Source organism: Coffea eugenioides, chromosome 2, assembly GCF_003713205.1.
Source record: "Coffea eugenioides isolate CCC68of chromosome 2, Ceug_1.0, whole genome shotgun sequence".
Classification (NCBI taxonomy): Eukaryota; Viridiplantae; Streptophyta; class Magnoliopsida; order Gentianales; family Rubiaceae; genus Coffea; species Coffea eugenioides.
Window position 1 is genome coordinate 10,144,645 of NC_040036.1, and position 14,463 is coordinate 10,159,107.

Here is a 14,463-nt window from a genome sequence, read left to right on the forward strand (position 1 = left end):
GGCAGAGAATCTTTTGCGTTTGGATTGCAATTTTTTTTTTAAAAATTTTAATCACCTTTTTACTTAATATATATCAAATTATTCTAATAATTTTTTTTAAAAAATAAAAAATACAATTTAAACAAAACGGACCCTAGACACAAAACAGGAGAAATCAGCATTTTTCTCCATTTTGGGATAAGGCCTCTTGTATCTGAAATCTTCTCTTTTTCTCCTTTTAGCACAACGATGAGTAATATTTTTCTTCTCTCTCACCGTCAGAATAATTAGCTAGCAAGGTACGAATGTGAAGAAAGTCTAAGGGAGGCTGCAAAGAAGCAGTGAAGAGAAGGAAAATAAACCTCCCTTCGCTCCTCTTCGACTCCCCGATTCCAAAGATGGTGTCCCAAACGCAGCCACCCAAACAAATCTCATCATCTTTTCTTCTTCTACAAATAAACTACTAAAATCCCTCCAAAACCCTACCATGAAAGTTACATAAATTTATTTATTTTTTTATTCAATTCTCTAACCTCATTTTACATTACTACTTGTACTAATTAAAGAAACTTGCTTAATACAAGTACACCATGTAAATAGCATCACATTTCCCCAAATTTTGCAGGTTCCTCTGCGCATTCAGGAACAAGACTTCTATTCTTGAGAGAGCTGTTTGATCTCCTAAAGCAAGTATTAATTACTAGCATAAAACATTAGACCTTGCCGTGTTTGCCAGTCCTCCAAGAATGCTTCCTCCTCCTGACTTGTGCAGCATTCTGCGAATTCCCTTCTTAATCTTGTTGCTCTCCCTCCCTGCTAAAGCCTCCTCTTTCAATCTCACCCTCCCCAACCAACACCCCTACCCCGAGGCTGTGGCTCATGAAGTACAAAGGTAATAACTTTGCCCCATTTGCTCTCTGGGTTTTGCTCATTATTGCATTCTCTCTTACATATGCATCTCTGTTTTCTCCTATGCATTTCCACCCACCTAGCATTGACTGACTGGACCGACTGGACTTTAATTCTTTCCCCATTGTTTTTGCAACAGAAACCTTTAAAATACCCACCTGGGTTTTGCTTAACTCAGCAAATTTTTGGAAAAATTGTTCTCATTTCCCCTTTCCTGACTCGCCACTCTCCCCTCTCACCTCCTGACTAGCCACTCTGTTTCAGAATGGTTTTTTTTTTTAACCACAAATGCTGACCTTTCCTTGCTTCTTTGTCAAATTTTATGATCTGAGACGCTTTTAGTTTCTTGATAAACCATCTTGATTTCGAACACTAGCCAACTGTACCATGTGGTTTGTGTGTTTCTGCTGGCATTTTACCGCTTATACCTTGCTTTCGTTTTTCCCCCAAAAGAATCGCCCAATTAGCTCTTGCTTTTTCATCCAAGGAAAAATCTTGGCCCCCTCATTTGTCAATTTCCCAATCTGGGCCATCCCCATTTTTCCTTTTCTCTTTTGATACAACTAGATAGGAAGGAAAATCGAACCCAGCATCTCCGGCCATCCACGTTTTTTGTTTTAAAAAATATACTGCTAACAACTCATCCTCATTTTTCACATACATTTCCAATCCTTCCTTCTCATAATCAGGAAGGTAAATGCATCTTTATCGCGAAGAGAACTACTCTCCACAACGGTCCACGACCAAGCCCAATGCCTGACCGGCAACCCAATAGATGACTGCTGGAAATGCGACCCCAACTGGGCCAACAACCGCCAGCGCCTGGCCGACTGCGCCATTGGGTTCGGCCAAGCCGCAATGGGCGGCAAAGGTGGACAGATCTACATGGTCACCGACTCCTCCGACCACGACGCCGCGAACCCAACTCCGGGCACCCTCCGGCACGCCGTCATCCAAGACGAACCCCTCTGGATAATTTTTGCGGCCAACATGCAAATCAAGCTTAAGCATGAACTAATCGTGAACAGCTTCAAGACCATTGACGGTCGAGGGGCAAATGTGGAAATCACTGGGGGTGGCTGTATAACGTTACAGTACGTAAGCAACATCATTATTCATAACATTCACATTTACGACTGTGTCCCTAGCGGAAACACTAACATACGGTCGAGTCCAACGCATGTTGGGTGGAGAGGGAAATCCGACGGTGATGGGATCTCGATATTTTCGTCCAGGAATCTTTGGATTGATCATTGTGCGCTTTCTCATTGTACCGATGGGTTGATTGATGCTATCATGGGTTCCACAGCTATTACTATCTCTAATAGCTTTTTTACCCATCACAATGAAGTCATGTTGCTTGGCCATGATGATAAGTATTTACCCGATTCCGGCATGCAGGTCAGTAAAAATTACCCCAAAAAAAAATTTTTTTTGGGGGGGGGGAGGGGTGATGGGGCTTTCGTATCTGAAGTTGTGGGGTAGACTGTAAAAATTGATTGATTAAGAGGGTGATTGGTATTAATTTTGATTAATTATATTTTTGGGATAGGTGACAATTGCGTTTAATCATTTTGGACTGGGGTTAGTACAACGTATGCCAAGGTGCAGGAGAGGGTACATACACGTGGTGAACAATGACTTCACAGAATGGAAGATGTATGCAATTGGTGGTAGTGCTAATCCTACCATCAATAGTCAGGGAAATAGGTACATCGCCCCGCCCGACCCGGATGCCAAGGAGGTAATTAATCCACTTTTACAGCCATTTCATATTTACTGCTGACATTTTGTTTTTCCATCGTTATTAGCTAGTGTTTAGTGGTTTGTACTGTTGTCTGATTACAGAATTATTGGCTCAATGATGGGAGTAACATCATACAATACTCTGCTTAAAGGGATTTTTGCATTGGAGGCGCGTACTTTTACGCGCCACCAAAGGCAGCTTTTGGGATTGTGGTAAAAAAAGATTGATCGTGGAAATGAGATGATATTGGCATTCCTTAAAAAATTTAAGGCACTTTTTAAATCTCATCTAATGCAAAAGAAGAAAAGGAGTGCTTTAGGAGTGCGACTATGTTTGGATATCAAATTTTATTAAATAATATTTTATTTGTATTATAAATAAATTTTTCAATTCATCTTTTCATATCTTCAATTACATTTTTTTTATCTCATATACATTACATTATAAAAAATATTACAATAATTATTCCAAATAATATTTCAAATAATACTCTATCCATACAAGCCCGATTATCGATAGCCTTAGGTTTCCATGCAATCGATGATGATGATCCATCCTGAATTCTTTAGGGGTTGATATTTGAAACCAAAAGTGACTTTTGGGGAATAATGCAAAGAGTGTTAGCAAGTGCACGTGGGCTATATGTATATGTTTTTGTCCTGAGATGTAAATTGGCAGGAAAGTAACGTTGGTGTAACGTGGGGCGGCCAAAAATTAATTTGTTGGGCTCTTAGGATGGTGATGTTCTTTTATTAGAAGGGAGGCTGAGGTGACAAATTTTACCATTTGTAATGGGAAATTTTTTTTTTTAGACGACAAAAAATGAAGGAAGAAAATAGGATATTGCAGAAAATGACCAATTTGGGATCGTTTCCCTATTTATTTCGTGATCTAAACTGAACTTTATAATTGGTGTTCCCCACATTTTGACAATAGAAAGAGATGGTCCTTAACTTTTGAAGATGCAACAAGAAAAGTGGACACCGGGCCAAGAAAACAGCCCAGATCAAGAAACTTATTTTCGAAGGGACTTTGCACTAATTAGTCGCTGCTCTTCTGTTTGGTTAACGGCTCATTTTTCATTCATTGATTTAAATAATTAGACGACGAGAGTAGGATTAAGCGGAAGTTCAAGTAATGACGTCGTGTGATGCACGCGCATGCTTGCAGCGTGGTTGGCTTAATATGGTCATGCAGCTGCTAACCTGGGTGTATGATTATTAATTACATATATGTCTGAGGAGCAGGTGACAAAGCGCGTGGAAACAGACGAGAAGGACTGGAGTGACTGGAACTGGAGGACGGACGGGGACATGATGGTAAATGGAGCGTTCTTCGTCCCCTCGGGCGAGGGGCTGAGCGCCCAATATGCTAGGGCCTCCAGCGTCGAGCCCAAGTCTTCTGGACTTATTGACCAGCTAACGTTGAACTCCGGTGTCCTTGGTGGGCCCAGGTATCCTATACAACTCCCGCTTCTGTAGTTCTATGACCTTTTTTTTTTGTACCCCCCCCCCCCCCCCAAAAAAAAAAAATGGTTTGGCCTTCACACTCACTTTCCAAATAGAGGGTTGCGTTCTTGACAACTGAAAATACCTGTCAGATTAACCGTCCCAATTGAAGGGCATTTCTTCCTCTAACTAAGTGCCAAACCACCAAAATGCCACTGGGCCAACTTGGTGGATTTTTTGGGACCACTTGGGATATGTCCATTGCCAAGTCAAATTCCCTAATCAACTTGTCTGGGGAACAGATACTAGTCCGTACTATTTCTGCTCGACTTGCCCCTTGCTGTCAACGACTAAATAATACTCTCTCAGTCCCATTAAAAGCATCTTGCTTTTTTTTTTAGCTGTGTCAAAATATTTGTCATATTAGACATTTTTATTTAATTTATACTCTAAAATTTTTTTTATATCTTTTATTAATGATGCATAAAATCAAATGTGATGTGATTGTTTTTTATTTTTTACTTTAATCAGCACATGATTAAGGGTAAAAATAAAACAAAGAAAAAATATTTTGATGAAGTGTATTTTGCATAAAAAACACATAGCCAAAATATGATATGACTAGACATATGGGACAGAGGTAGGTAGTGTGTAATTTTATTAAATCTAACGGCAATAATTCTAGTATGCTACGGAAGGGAGGAGCCAATTGGACATGCAGAAGACACAATTTTCTCCCTCCAATTCATTGGATGCTCGGATGAGAATATATACCCTCTTATCCAGCTAGTAGTGTAAAACAATCAATCGGAATGTCAGACAATATGAAACAAAGGAAAAAACAAAAAATTTTATCTGCTGCAAGTTTATCTGTTACAAGTTTTTTGTCAAGTTTATCTGCTACAAGTTTTTTAAAAATTTTATCTACAGTAACCTCAAAAAATTTTTAAAAATTTTTAAACTATACACTTTAAAATATTTAAAAAAATACACTTCAAAATTTTTTACAGTAAACTACAGTAAAGTTTTAAATAAATATTCAAAAAATTTATTTGTCAAACAAAACGGAGTTTGGTTTTGAAAAACCCTTGGCGTTGCATGTACCATGATACTAATATATATATATATATATATATATATATAAATAACAGGAGTAAGTCACTTATAGGGTAGTAGAAATAGAAAGAAATAGTGTAGTAGTAGTAGTAAAAGCGGAGAAATGAAATGGGACCAAGATTATAGGCATAGGGTGAAGAGTGAGTGCGAAGGAAGAGGGGGTGTTGATGGATTGGATTTGGATGCACGTGAAGGCGCGGGTGTTGCGAATCTAAAAGCAAGCTGGCTGGACAGACAGCCTTAACAGCGTTGTTTTGAGTTGTCTTTTAGCGTTTGCTTTTGTTGTCTTTTTGGTCGGATTTACTGCTAACAACTACAACTGTCTTACAACTACCACCACCACTTTCACTTTCACTTTCACTCCTGCCTTTTACAAACCCTCCTTACAACATAGGAATCTGCTAATTACTAAACCAATCAGTTCAGAGGAAAGAATATTAGTAGGAGTAGTAAATAATTAAAGGTCGGTTGAGCGCGTAAATTTTTGTCTCTCTGTCAAGCATCCCCAAGGTCAACACGTTTCAACGACGAAATAAATGTTTTATGTTTGTCAGAACAAAAAAAATGTACTCTAATCTCTCTATTGTGAATGAACGATAACTGATCATCCATCGGGTAATGAAAACAGTAGTGGCGGCTTTGTGCCAATAAATTTTAAGAAATAATAAAATATTAGTACTAAGCTAGTGTGTGACTGTGTGTGAACGGAGAGCGCTTTTTATTGATCTTCTTTCTTGTTCCTGGTGTGAAAAGTGAAGCGGGTTAGATATGATAATAAATATTCTCAGATTCTTTCTCCATTCAATAAATATGCTCTCCAGCCAATTCAGCGTTGGATGGGGTTGTGGGGCCTGAGTCTTTTATGGTATTCCATTCGGGAACCACTTTGTTTTGGTACAAATTAGTTCGGCTCATTATTGATTTCGACATTGGAACGGGAAACTGGAAAAGAGCCCATACTCCGATTGGCGCCGCTTGCTTGCTTTGCCCCACCCCACCGTTGTTCTCCGGTTCTGAGATTTCCGTAATTATTACCCCTTTTAAACCAAGCAAAAATATACTGCTGCTGCACAGCATCAAAATATCAAATTGGGTTGGGTTGCAACATGGACACAATGCCTTGTTTGGATTGCCGGTTTTCGTCGAAAAATTACGTCGCTTTTCGTGATCACATTTTTCTATTACCTTTTTCCCTCACATATATCAAATCGCTACAATAATTTTTTCATGAAAAATCACAAAAAATGCAATCCAAACACAACCTTTAATTTACGCAAAGGAATAGGGATATAATAAGCCAACCTCATCACGCGTGTTTGAGACTTTTAAGCGACGTCTGAGCCCCCCCTTCCCCACTTGGCTTCTTTTGTAGACCAAAAAAATACGACACTAGTAGTGTGAATGTCTGGTTTTTGTGCAAGAAGGAACTAGTAGTGTGAGGATGACTTCCCATCTTCATCATGCATCTAATGTATCAAGGAAAACAGAAAGAAGAGTGGCGGCTTTAATACATGATGATTATGAGAAAGAAGAGTGTGTCTGAAAAAGAATTAATGGAGCAGAGATAATAAGGAACAACGCTAGGTTGGTGGTACATTTGTGATAGCAAGCCATAGGCCGAATTTCATTCTCCTGCCTACATCACTCTCTCAATCAGGTGTCCATCCTTTTGTAATGCATCACTTTCTTCAATTATTTTGGCTCTGGTCTTCAAATCCTTTTCTCACCTTCAAATCCCTCGATTAGTTAGCTGACTTGCTTAAATCAATCAATCAATCAATCATCATCATCATTATTATTATTGCATGTTTTTTTTTTTCCTCCAGCAAGCAAGTTACTACTCTTTTCCGGTGGTGGTGGTGGTGTTTTCTGCCCTTCATTATGATTATGATTTTGATGCTGATATGATAATGGTAACCATGGTACAGGGACAACAGCGTTAGCATATCCTATGGCGGGGGGTCTACCACCGGAGACAGCGCAAACGGTCATGGCGGTTCGGGGTCCGCTCCTGGCGGAGATGGCGACTTCTTCGGTATGATATTTGGCAGCGGCGCACCACCACCTCCTCCTCCTCCAACACCATCTGCGCTCGTCTTTTTGTCTCTTCTAATTATTTTAATTTCGTGCATGATCACCAACCAAGGTGCTCTACTATGATTATTATTACTAGTATATAGGAATTTAAAGAGCCAAAAAAAAAAGAAAAGAAAAAGGAAGAAACTAACATTTTTAATTAATTATTTAGAGGGAAAAAGGAAGAAGATCAACCATCACATCTCTTCCTGCACATGTAATTTTGATTCTCAGGCATCAATTGAACAAGCACCTCAAGGCAACGCTCAGGGATTCGTCTTTTCTTTTTTTTTTTTTTTGGTGGGGTCAGTATAGAATTTTCATTTTCTCTTGTTGCTTTTCAGTGGGCCATTTTGATGTAGAAGGAATTGATTTTGCCCAAAGTCAAGTAATGTGATGGGGAGAGAATTATCAATTATTTATGCATATGGGGGAGAGGATAGAGTATGAGTGGCTGAAGTGGTTACTTCGGGTCAAACATCAGTTTCAGAGCCATTTTCTTTGCTATTCTTTGAAATTGAATGATCAATCAGAAACACTTCTTTCCTTTCTTCTTTGCCGGGGGTTTTTTTTTTTAAAGAGATTTTAGTAAGTATTTTGATTTGGATGGCTAAAGAGGCCTTAAACGTGGGATGTCGCAGTGTCATCATGTAAAGTAGACAAATCGTCCAGCTGATCTTTGCTTAAATGCTGCAAGAATCTTCTCTTCATCATACCACGTCTTGATTTAAAATTGTTGTACATAAATTATCAACTGATCATTTTTGAGTTGGCAGTGCCTTCCAGTTCCACCAGCAGCAGCAGCAGCTCTGCATGGCCATTTAACGGGGGATGCCATGCCGTCACCATGTTTGCCAATCAATGCCCAAATTAATCCAACAGCAGAGATCAATTAGCGGAAAGAAGAGCAAGCAGATTCTTTTAACCACTGAACTTATTGCTACCAAGGGTGAAAAAAAAAAAAAAAAAAAAAACCCTTTTGAATGAGATATTAACTACAAACTACTTCCAACATTGCTTTCACTGTCATCTCAAAATTGAATGACAAAAAACGATCAAAAAGCCAAACTATAATTAGAAACACATATTAGCAAAAAGCACTGCACTTGGTCGAGAAGAGAAGATGGCAGAATTTCGTCCAACTTCTCTCCCCAGAATAAAAGACAGAACAGTGACAGAGGGCGGATCGCAAAAGAACTTTGCTCATTTCGGGGCAATAGGCCGAGACCGTGCGCCACCAATACCAGAACTTGTGCCGCTCATTGCCCTGATTATAGGCGAATTATGTGCTGCAGTGGAAATCTACAAGTAGATCAGTGAGTCAACTCTAATCACATCTTCCCCAGCCAGTACAGCTGCTCTTACAGTTTTGTATGTCAACACCCATTTGCAGCGGCCTCTTCGAGTCTCTTCCATGTCAACACCCGCTGCTCCTCCAGGCTTCCAGCCCTGGCCTCCCTTTCTTCATATTGCCTTTGGCACTCTTCAAACAGCTCAGCATCCATCTCCTGGAACATCCTTCGAACATTAGCCGTTAGCCCATTGATAGCCTGGTTCCAGTGACACTTTATGTTCTTTTCTAAAGCTTCAAAGATAATTGGCAAGATGGTATGGCGATTCTCTGCAATCAAGCTCACTATATGCTCATTGTTCCACCAGAATAGCGCCCGTTCTGCAACCTGCAGTTTAACTTACCGTGAAAATCTTCAGACAAAATTCCCATCCATTTTCAAGCTTGAAATTTAATGCATGGGTACACGTGCTTTACATCAAAATACTATCAAAGGAAAACATAAGCTATGGACGTCCAAGGCAATTACGAATGTAAAACCAGTTGTCAGATAATCATAAGAGTTATGGTGTTTAATAGGGACTGATGTTTGTGAGACATTCACATAGTTATGGGTGTTCAATCGGGTCCGAGAAAATTTTGATTATGCTGTTCAATCTGGCCTGAAAATTTGTGACATATTCACATCATTATGCGTATACAATCGGGCCTGAAACATTTTTTTATTTGCACACCAGGACATTGTGAACATTAATGACCTAGCGAAATAATTGTATCATTTCGGTTTTTGAGGAGAATAAGATGCAAATGTGACAACCCCAACGTCAAATTACATATATATTGAAATCTGATTAAGTTACATCTTTTGACAACCTGAAAACTGAACGAAAGTAAAAAAGATAAAGCAGTTTTTCAGTCAATTTCTCCTTAAAACTGAAATTTCAACACCTAAATAAGCACAAAATTCTGAGCCATCCCAATATCTTAGTATGCTGCAAGTGCTCTGCCAATGACCATCGGTTTTTTTTTTGAATAATTACCACTGGCCTACTATCAAATCTTAAAAGGACCCTCACAGCAACAAAAGGCGATATGATTCACTGACTGTGCTAATTATCAATATCCTTTACAACTGATACACTCTTATTTTCTATAGCTTAACGTAAACAACAAGAATAGATTAAAAATGATTCAATCTTATCCAAACTAACAATTAAGGAATTCAAAGCATCTTCTCTTTCAACTGAACAAGTGTAAACTTAGGCAGAAACAATCAAATTAAACGAGCAAACTATCCTGAGCTAGATTAAAATTGAACTTATCTATTCTAATATAATTACAATAATCTCCTTTGGAAGTTGAAAGGAATTTTTAGAAACTAAGGGGATGTTTGGTAAACAGGTATGGGGGTCAGGAATGGATATCAAAGTAATGATACCCATTGCAACTATTTGGTTGGAATGGGAATAATTCAATGGGGATCAAAGTTTTAGATTGTGCCCCCCATCATTCTCCACTTATGACTTGGGGTTCAAATTGATTAGCTCTTTAGTAGAATGAACCCCATTTTGGTTCAAAAACAACAGGCAAGGAAGAAGACCAAAACTCATACCCATAGTGGGGTTTATGGTTCCAATTCCGCAATGCAAAAAAAAAAAAACACCAAGTTGACCGTAACTTCTAAACGCAAATTTAGTCAGACTAAATTAGGAGACGTTAATTAACCAGCGCAAGGAATCCTAGATTTAATGGTCCTGTAAATAATCCTTTTAAAATACTGGTCTAGCATCCAGAATATGCAGGAGAATGGAGAAGACATCCTACTAAAGAAGTCAACTTGTCATCAATACACACACTTCCCCCAGGGGATTGTATTATGCCATGTACGTTGGATGAAGCTTCAAAATGGTCATCAATGCCATCTCCAAAACTAAACAAATATGAGATATGACAAGGTTACGAACCTAATTTTGTTTAAACCCATTTAGTCCTATGAATGAAAAGGTGGTCTAAGTGGAAAAATGTAAATATTTCAAAGGAATCTCTTAATCAAGATGTATGGAATGAATGTACCCATCTAAAAATGATGAAACTATTCATTCCATTGACTGTTGTCAAATAACAGTGTGATAAACATGGTAAACATTGTCCTTTACAGTAAAGTTATACACATTGTTTGGTACGTAAGTTTACACAATCATACAAATAAGCATGAACAATATACAATTTTCTGTATAACTAGAAACTGGATATTTGTAAATAGAAAACAAATTTTATGTATTGAGCAAGACTAGAGATCTTTAACCATTGATCAATTTCCTGGACCCGTAAATTCAGGTACTTATTCATGTCATAACTGACCAACGGTCATACCAGATTGTAGGGTGCCATAGCTGTATACTAGGTCAAAAATATTACACAACTTGTTATAAATTGGATGATATTATCCTAATACAAGAGATTTCTGGTATTTCAAACATATTTAAAATCCTGTTCTATGTCCTCAGGACCAGAATCATGTTCTTGGTACTATACATTCATATTTTAATTCCAACGACCACTTGATTGGCTGGTGATTCCAAATTCTATAACACCATATTGCATATTCTTCATCACTGTATAAGCTACCTATAATATGAACCAATCCTAAATTTTAGGACTCTGTCCCACTGTAACACCTGCTCATATAGTTATATGACCCAAAGACGGTCATTATGATTTGCGTGACATTCAACAGCTTGAGTATATGATTGGAACATATATATATATATATATATATGTCCACAGTAGCTGCACTTGTTCCTTATCAGTCTATTACCCATCATTGGCTCTAAAGAAAGTTGCATTACTATAATGCACATGTTCAGAACATTTTTTAGAATCATATAGTCTGGAAACAGAACATTCCCATGAATACTTAACATTATCATCATTCGAAGCCTCAAACAGTGTTTCAGAATTTGAAAAGAATAAGTCTAGGATAAATAAAGACAGTGACTGCTACACGAAATATAGAGCACAATGCCAGAGAACAACCTCCAAAAAGTTGGAAATCATAAGTTTTCTTCATAAACCCAGACAAACTTCATAAACTTACCATGGTTAAACTTATAAGTAAGAGCAAACAGTATGTCAATCTGGACCTCACTTAACTTTCGTCCGTCCAAGTAATAAAAAGCAGGGAAAATAATTTCCCCCTTTCATTATAAATGGCTCATAGCACCCAAATGCACAATGTACAATCTACTAATGCTCGTTAATCAATCTAATGGTGTAATATGCATTAAATCTGATAACTAATGCTAAAGAGTCATGACTTGTTAGAAAAGCAAAAGCATAGCAATGAGGTGAAGCTGTTCAAGAATTTAAGGACACAGGTGTCTCATTTAGATTTTATAAAATTCCAAAGACAAAAGTGATCATTCTCAAACCTGAAAATGGGAGCTGTTGATGCTTCGAGCAACTTGTCTAAATAAAGGCACCATGCAGCGCTGAAACTCCTCAGACTGTGTGGCTTCCAAGACATCTTCTAGTTCTCCAAGAAAGAGAACTTCCTTGCCGCAGTTGGTTACAGGCCAGTACTTCAGCAATCCCCTAATCACAATATCTGCCAATCTATAATCTTTCTCTACGAATTGTGTAATGCAGTAAGATAACTGCTGATGATATGATGCGACACACTTGGCCTTGTGCAATGGAATAAGAGCCCGAACAAGGAACAATTTATGCTCTTCTTTCATTGGCAGAGCGAACCCATTTATAATACTTCCAAGAATCTCTAGCAACTCACAAATCCCACTGTGCCTCTCTGTTTCAAATAAAAACCGGTAAAATACATCATTTATCGCTTTCCTAATAAATGGGCGATGCACCATGAATTTCCCATAAATGCGGTGAAGAATAGTCTTCAAGTATTCACGCTCTCTGGCGTCCTCAGAATCGAATAAATCCAGTAATTTTAGAACAAAAGAATGATCAAGATATCGCTTGGCTATCTTAGTGTCCATATCAGGTGATACCACATATCTCAAAAGTAACTCATACACAAGTTGCAAGTGAGGCCATGATGGGTCCATAAACATTTCATCCTCATCAGGGTCACCACTCTCTGACCCTGTATTCTCATGCATTGCAGGCGGTAAACACCGAAAAACATTGATTGATATCATTTTCACTAACCCTTCCTGCATTATTTCATTCATTTTAGAAGACCCTGATTGCACTAATTCAATCAGCTCATTGAGAGTTTGCCTCTTAATCTCCTTTTCTCGGGCATTCTTCAAAGTGTCTGAAAAATCAAAGGAAACGCAACAAATTTGGAGCTTTCTGATGAACAAAGCATGCCTTTCAGACAGCGGAATTTCTTTCAACAAGGGTAATACTTCAACCACTCCAGAACTGTGTCCCAGACAGTCCAAAGACAAAGGTTGAGATGGTGCACCGGCCGTTCTTGAAGCATGATTAACAGTAACATCAGGATTAGGCGCTGCATTGTTGGTAGGTATTGGGGTCTCAGCTCCATCCGATTTTGAGGCCTTTCGATGTCCTTTTTTTCTGATTTTATTGAACATACTTTTAAACCACTACTAACACTATATCCTCCCTTCCTCTACTGCTTCTTCACTATTCCACATGAAACCTAAGATATGCCCCAAACATCAAAAAACTTCACAAAGCCTTTTCAAGAATAAACTAATAAATAACGTTAACAACGCATAACAAACATAATAACACAAAAAGGGAATCTTTTTTTTTTTTTTTTTGCTGGTCTATAATGACAGTAATTTTTTGTGCCCGCTGCTTTTTAATTCATATTTCAACAGAAATAACAAAAGGGTCAGTAAGAAATACCTCAAGGGATTGAGAATCGACTGTTTAGAAGAAGTCGATGATCAATGAATTTAATGTAAACCCTGAAAATTAAGACATAAAAATGGCACAGAAATGCAGGAATTACAGTCAAATTTCTTGGGGAGAATGAATCAAGAATTACACACTGGAGTGTGTGTAGAGAGCGAAAGAATGAGTGGGATGAAAGCTAAAGAAAAAATTTTGGGATATTAGATTAAGATGAGAGAAGATTAGAGATCCGAAAAGGAAGGGGAAATCGTATGAGATGGAAAGCCCCAAACCATTTGTGTGCGCGCCTCCCAGTCCGAGCTCGCTGCAACAAATATGTATCAGTGTTTATTTATATTTCTTTCTATTTTTGTGGTTCTACTGTGTAAGTACATGTAAAGATTTAACTGCTGGACACTTGGATAGCACCTTCCTTTTTTCTTTTGCTTTACATTTTACTCCTCTTGCTTTTGGACCAATTTTAAGCACTTCTTTCCTTCCAGTATGAGATCTCTCTCTCTCTCTCTCTAACTAATAATAGCATGATAACACCTTATATTCGTTTGAATTTCATTTTTCAGAAAATTTCTTTAATCACTTTAATAATGTAACGTGTGTGATATAAAATTCTAAAAGATTTTCAAAATCACGTTCATCTAATCTTTACACAAATTGTTATTGTTTCACTTTTAGATGACTTAAATAACAATAAAGGGTCTAGTTTTAGAGATTAATATTCTTTATAGAAGTCAAAATCATTTTTCTATTAGGATTTTATTAGTACCAAGCACTAACAAATAGCAAGTGTATTAAGAAATCAAATTTGGGTTGCCCAGGACTTTAGATGGTGTTAGTAGTAGACTGGTAAGTCTATTATATGGATAATAGATTTTCAACCGAAACCCAGCCAATTACTTGCCTTCTGGAAAAATTTTCAATTCTTCAAGGTTAGAGATGTATTTAGCTGAATACGTAGTTGTTAGTAGTACTTTAGACAGTGATTGTATTTATGTTAAGCTCTCTACTCTCTCTCTCTCTCTCCCAACTTTTGGAGATTT

At 37.9% G+C, this 14,463-nt stretch overlaps 2 protein-coding genes across 3 annotated transcripts; one reads left to right on the forward strand and one right to left on the reverse strand.

The window, feature by feature from the left end:
- The first annotated feature begins 321 nt into the window (after window positions 1-321).
- LOC113761297 (probable pectate lyase 12) lies at window positions 322-7,690 on the forward strand. The gene is made up of 5 exons (XM_027304226.1): window positions 322-871; window positions 1,578-2,289; window positions 2,441-2,632; window positions 3,883-4,088; window positions 7,128-7,690. The coding sequence occupies exons 1-5, from the start codon at window positions 726-728 to the stop codon at window positions 7,357-7,359; spliced, it is 1,488 nt and encodes a 495-aa protein (XP_027160027.1). The 5' UTR covers window positions 322-725; the 3' UTR covers window positions 7,360-7,690.
- A 547-nt stretch (window positions 7,691-8,237) lies between these two features.
- Window positions 8,238-13,781, reverse strand: LOC113761298 (serine/threonine protein phosphatase 2A 57 kDa regulatory subunit B' beta isoform-like). 2 transcript variants are annotated; one of them, XM_027304228.1, is made up of 4 exons: window positions 13,699-13,775; window positions 13,418-13,479; window positions 11,998-13,205; window positions 8,238-8,954 (listed from the first exon to the last, which is right to left on the reverse strand). In XM_027304228.1, the coding sequence occupies exons 3-4, from the start codon at window positions 13,135-13,137 to the stop codon at window positions 8,652-8,654; spliced, it is 1,443 nt and encodes a 480-aa protein (XP_027160029.1). In that variant the 5' UTR covers window positions 13,138-13,205; window positions 13,418-13,479; window positions 13,699-13,775; the 3' UTR covers window positions 8,238-8,651. The 2 variants fall into 2 exon arrangements, with proteins under 2 accessions (XP_027160029.1, XP_027160028.1); XM_027304227.1 differs by having other exon boundaries at window positions 13,418-13,781.
- Window positions 13,782-14,463: the final 682 nt, after the last annotated feature.

Bases quoted from the DNA above. Each gene is read 5' to 3' on its own strand.
- LOC113761297 (XM_027304226.1), top strand. From the start codon at position 726: ATGCTTCCTCCTCCTGACTTGTGCAGCATTCTGCGAATTCCCTTCTTA. The intron at 872-1,577 runs GTAATAACTTTG...TCTCATAATCAG, and splicing joins GTGGCTCATGAAGTACAAAG to GAAGGTAAATGCATCTTTAT. The intron at 4,089-7,127 runs GTATCCTATACA...ACCATGGTACAG, and splicing joins GGTGTCCTTGGTGGGCCCAG to GGACAACAGCGTTAGCATAT.
- LOC113761298 (XM_027304227.1), bottom strand. From the start codon at position 13,137: ATGTTCAATAAAATCAGAAAAAAAGGACATCGAAAGGCCTCAAAATCG. The intron at 8,955-11,997 runs GTTTGAGAATGA...GTTAAACTGCAG, and splicing joins TCAACAGCTCCCATTTTCAG to GTTGCAGAACGGGCGCTATT.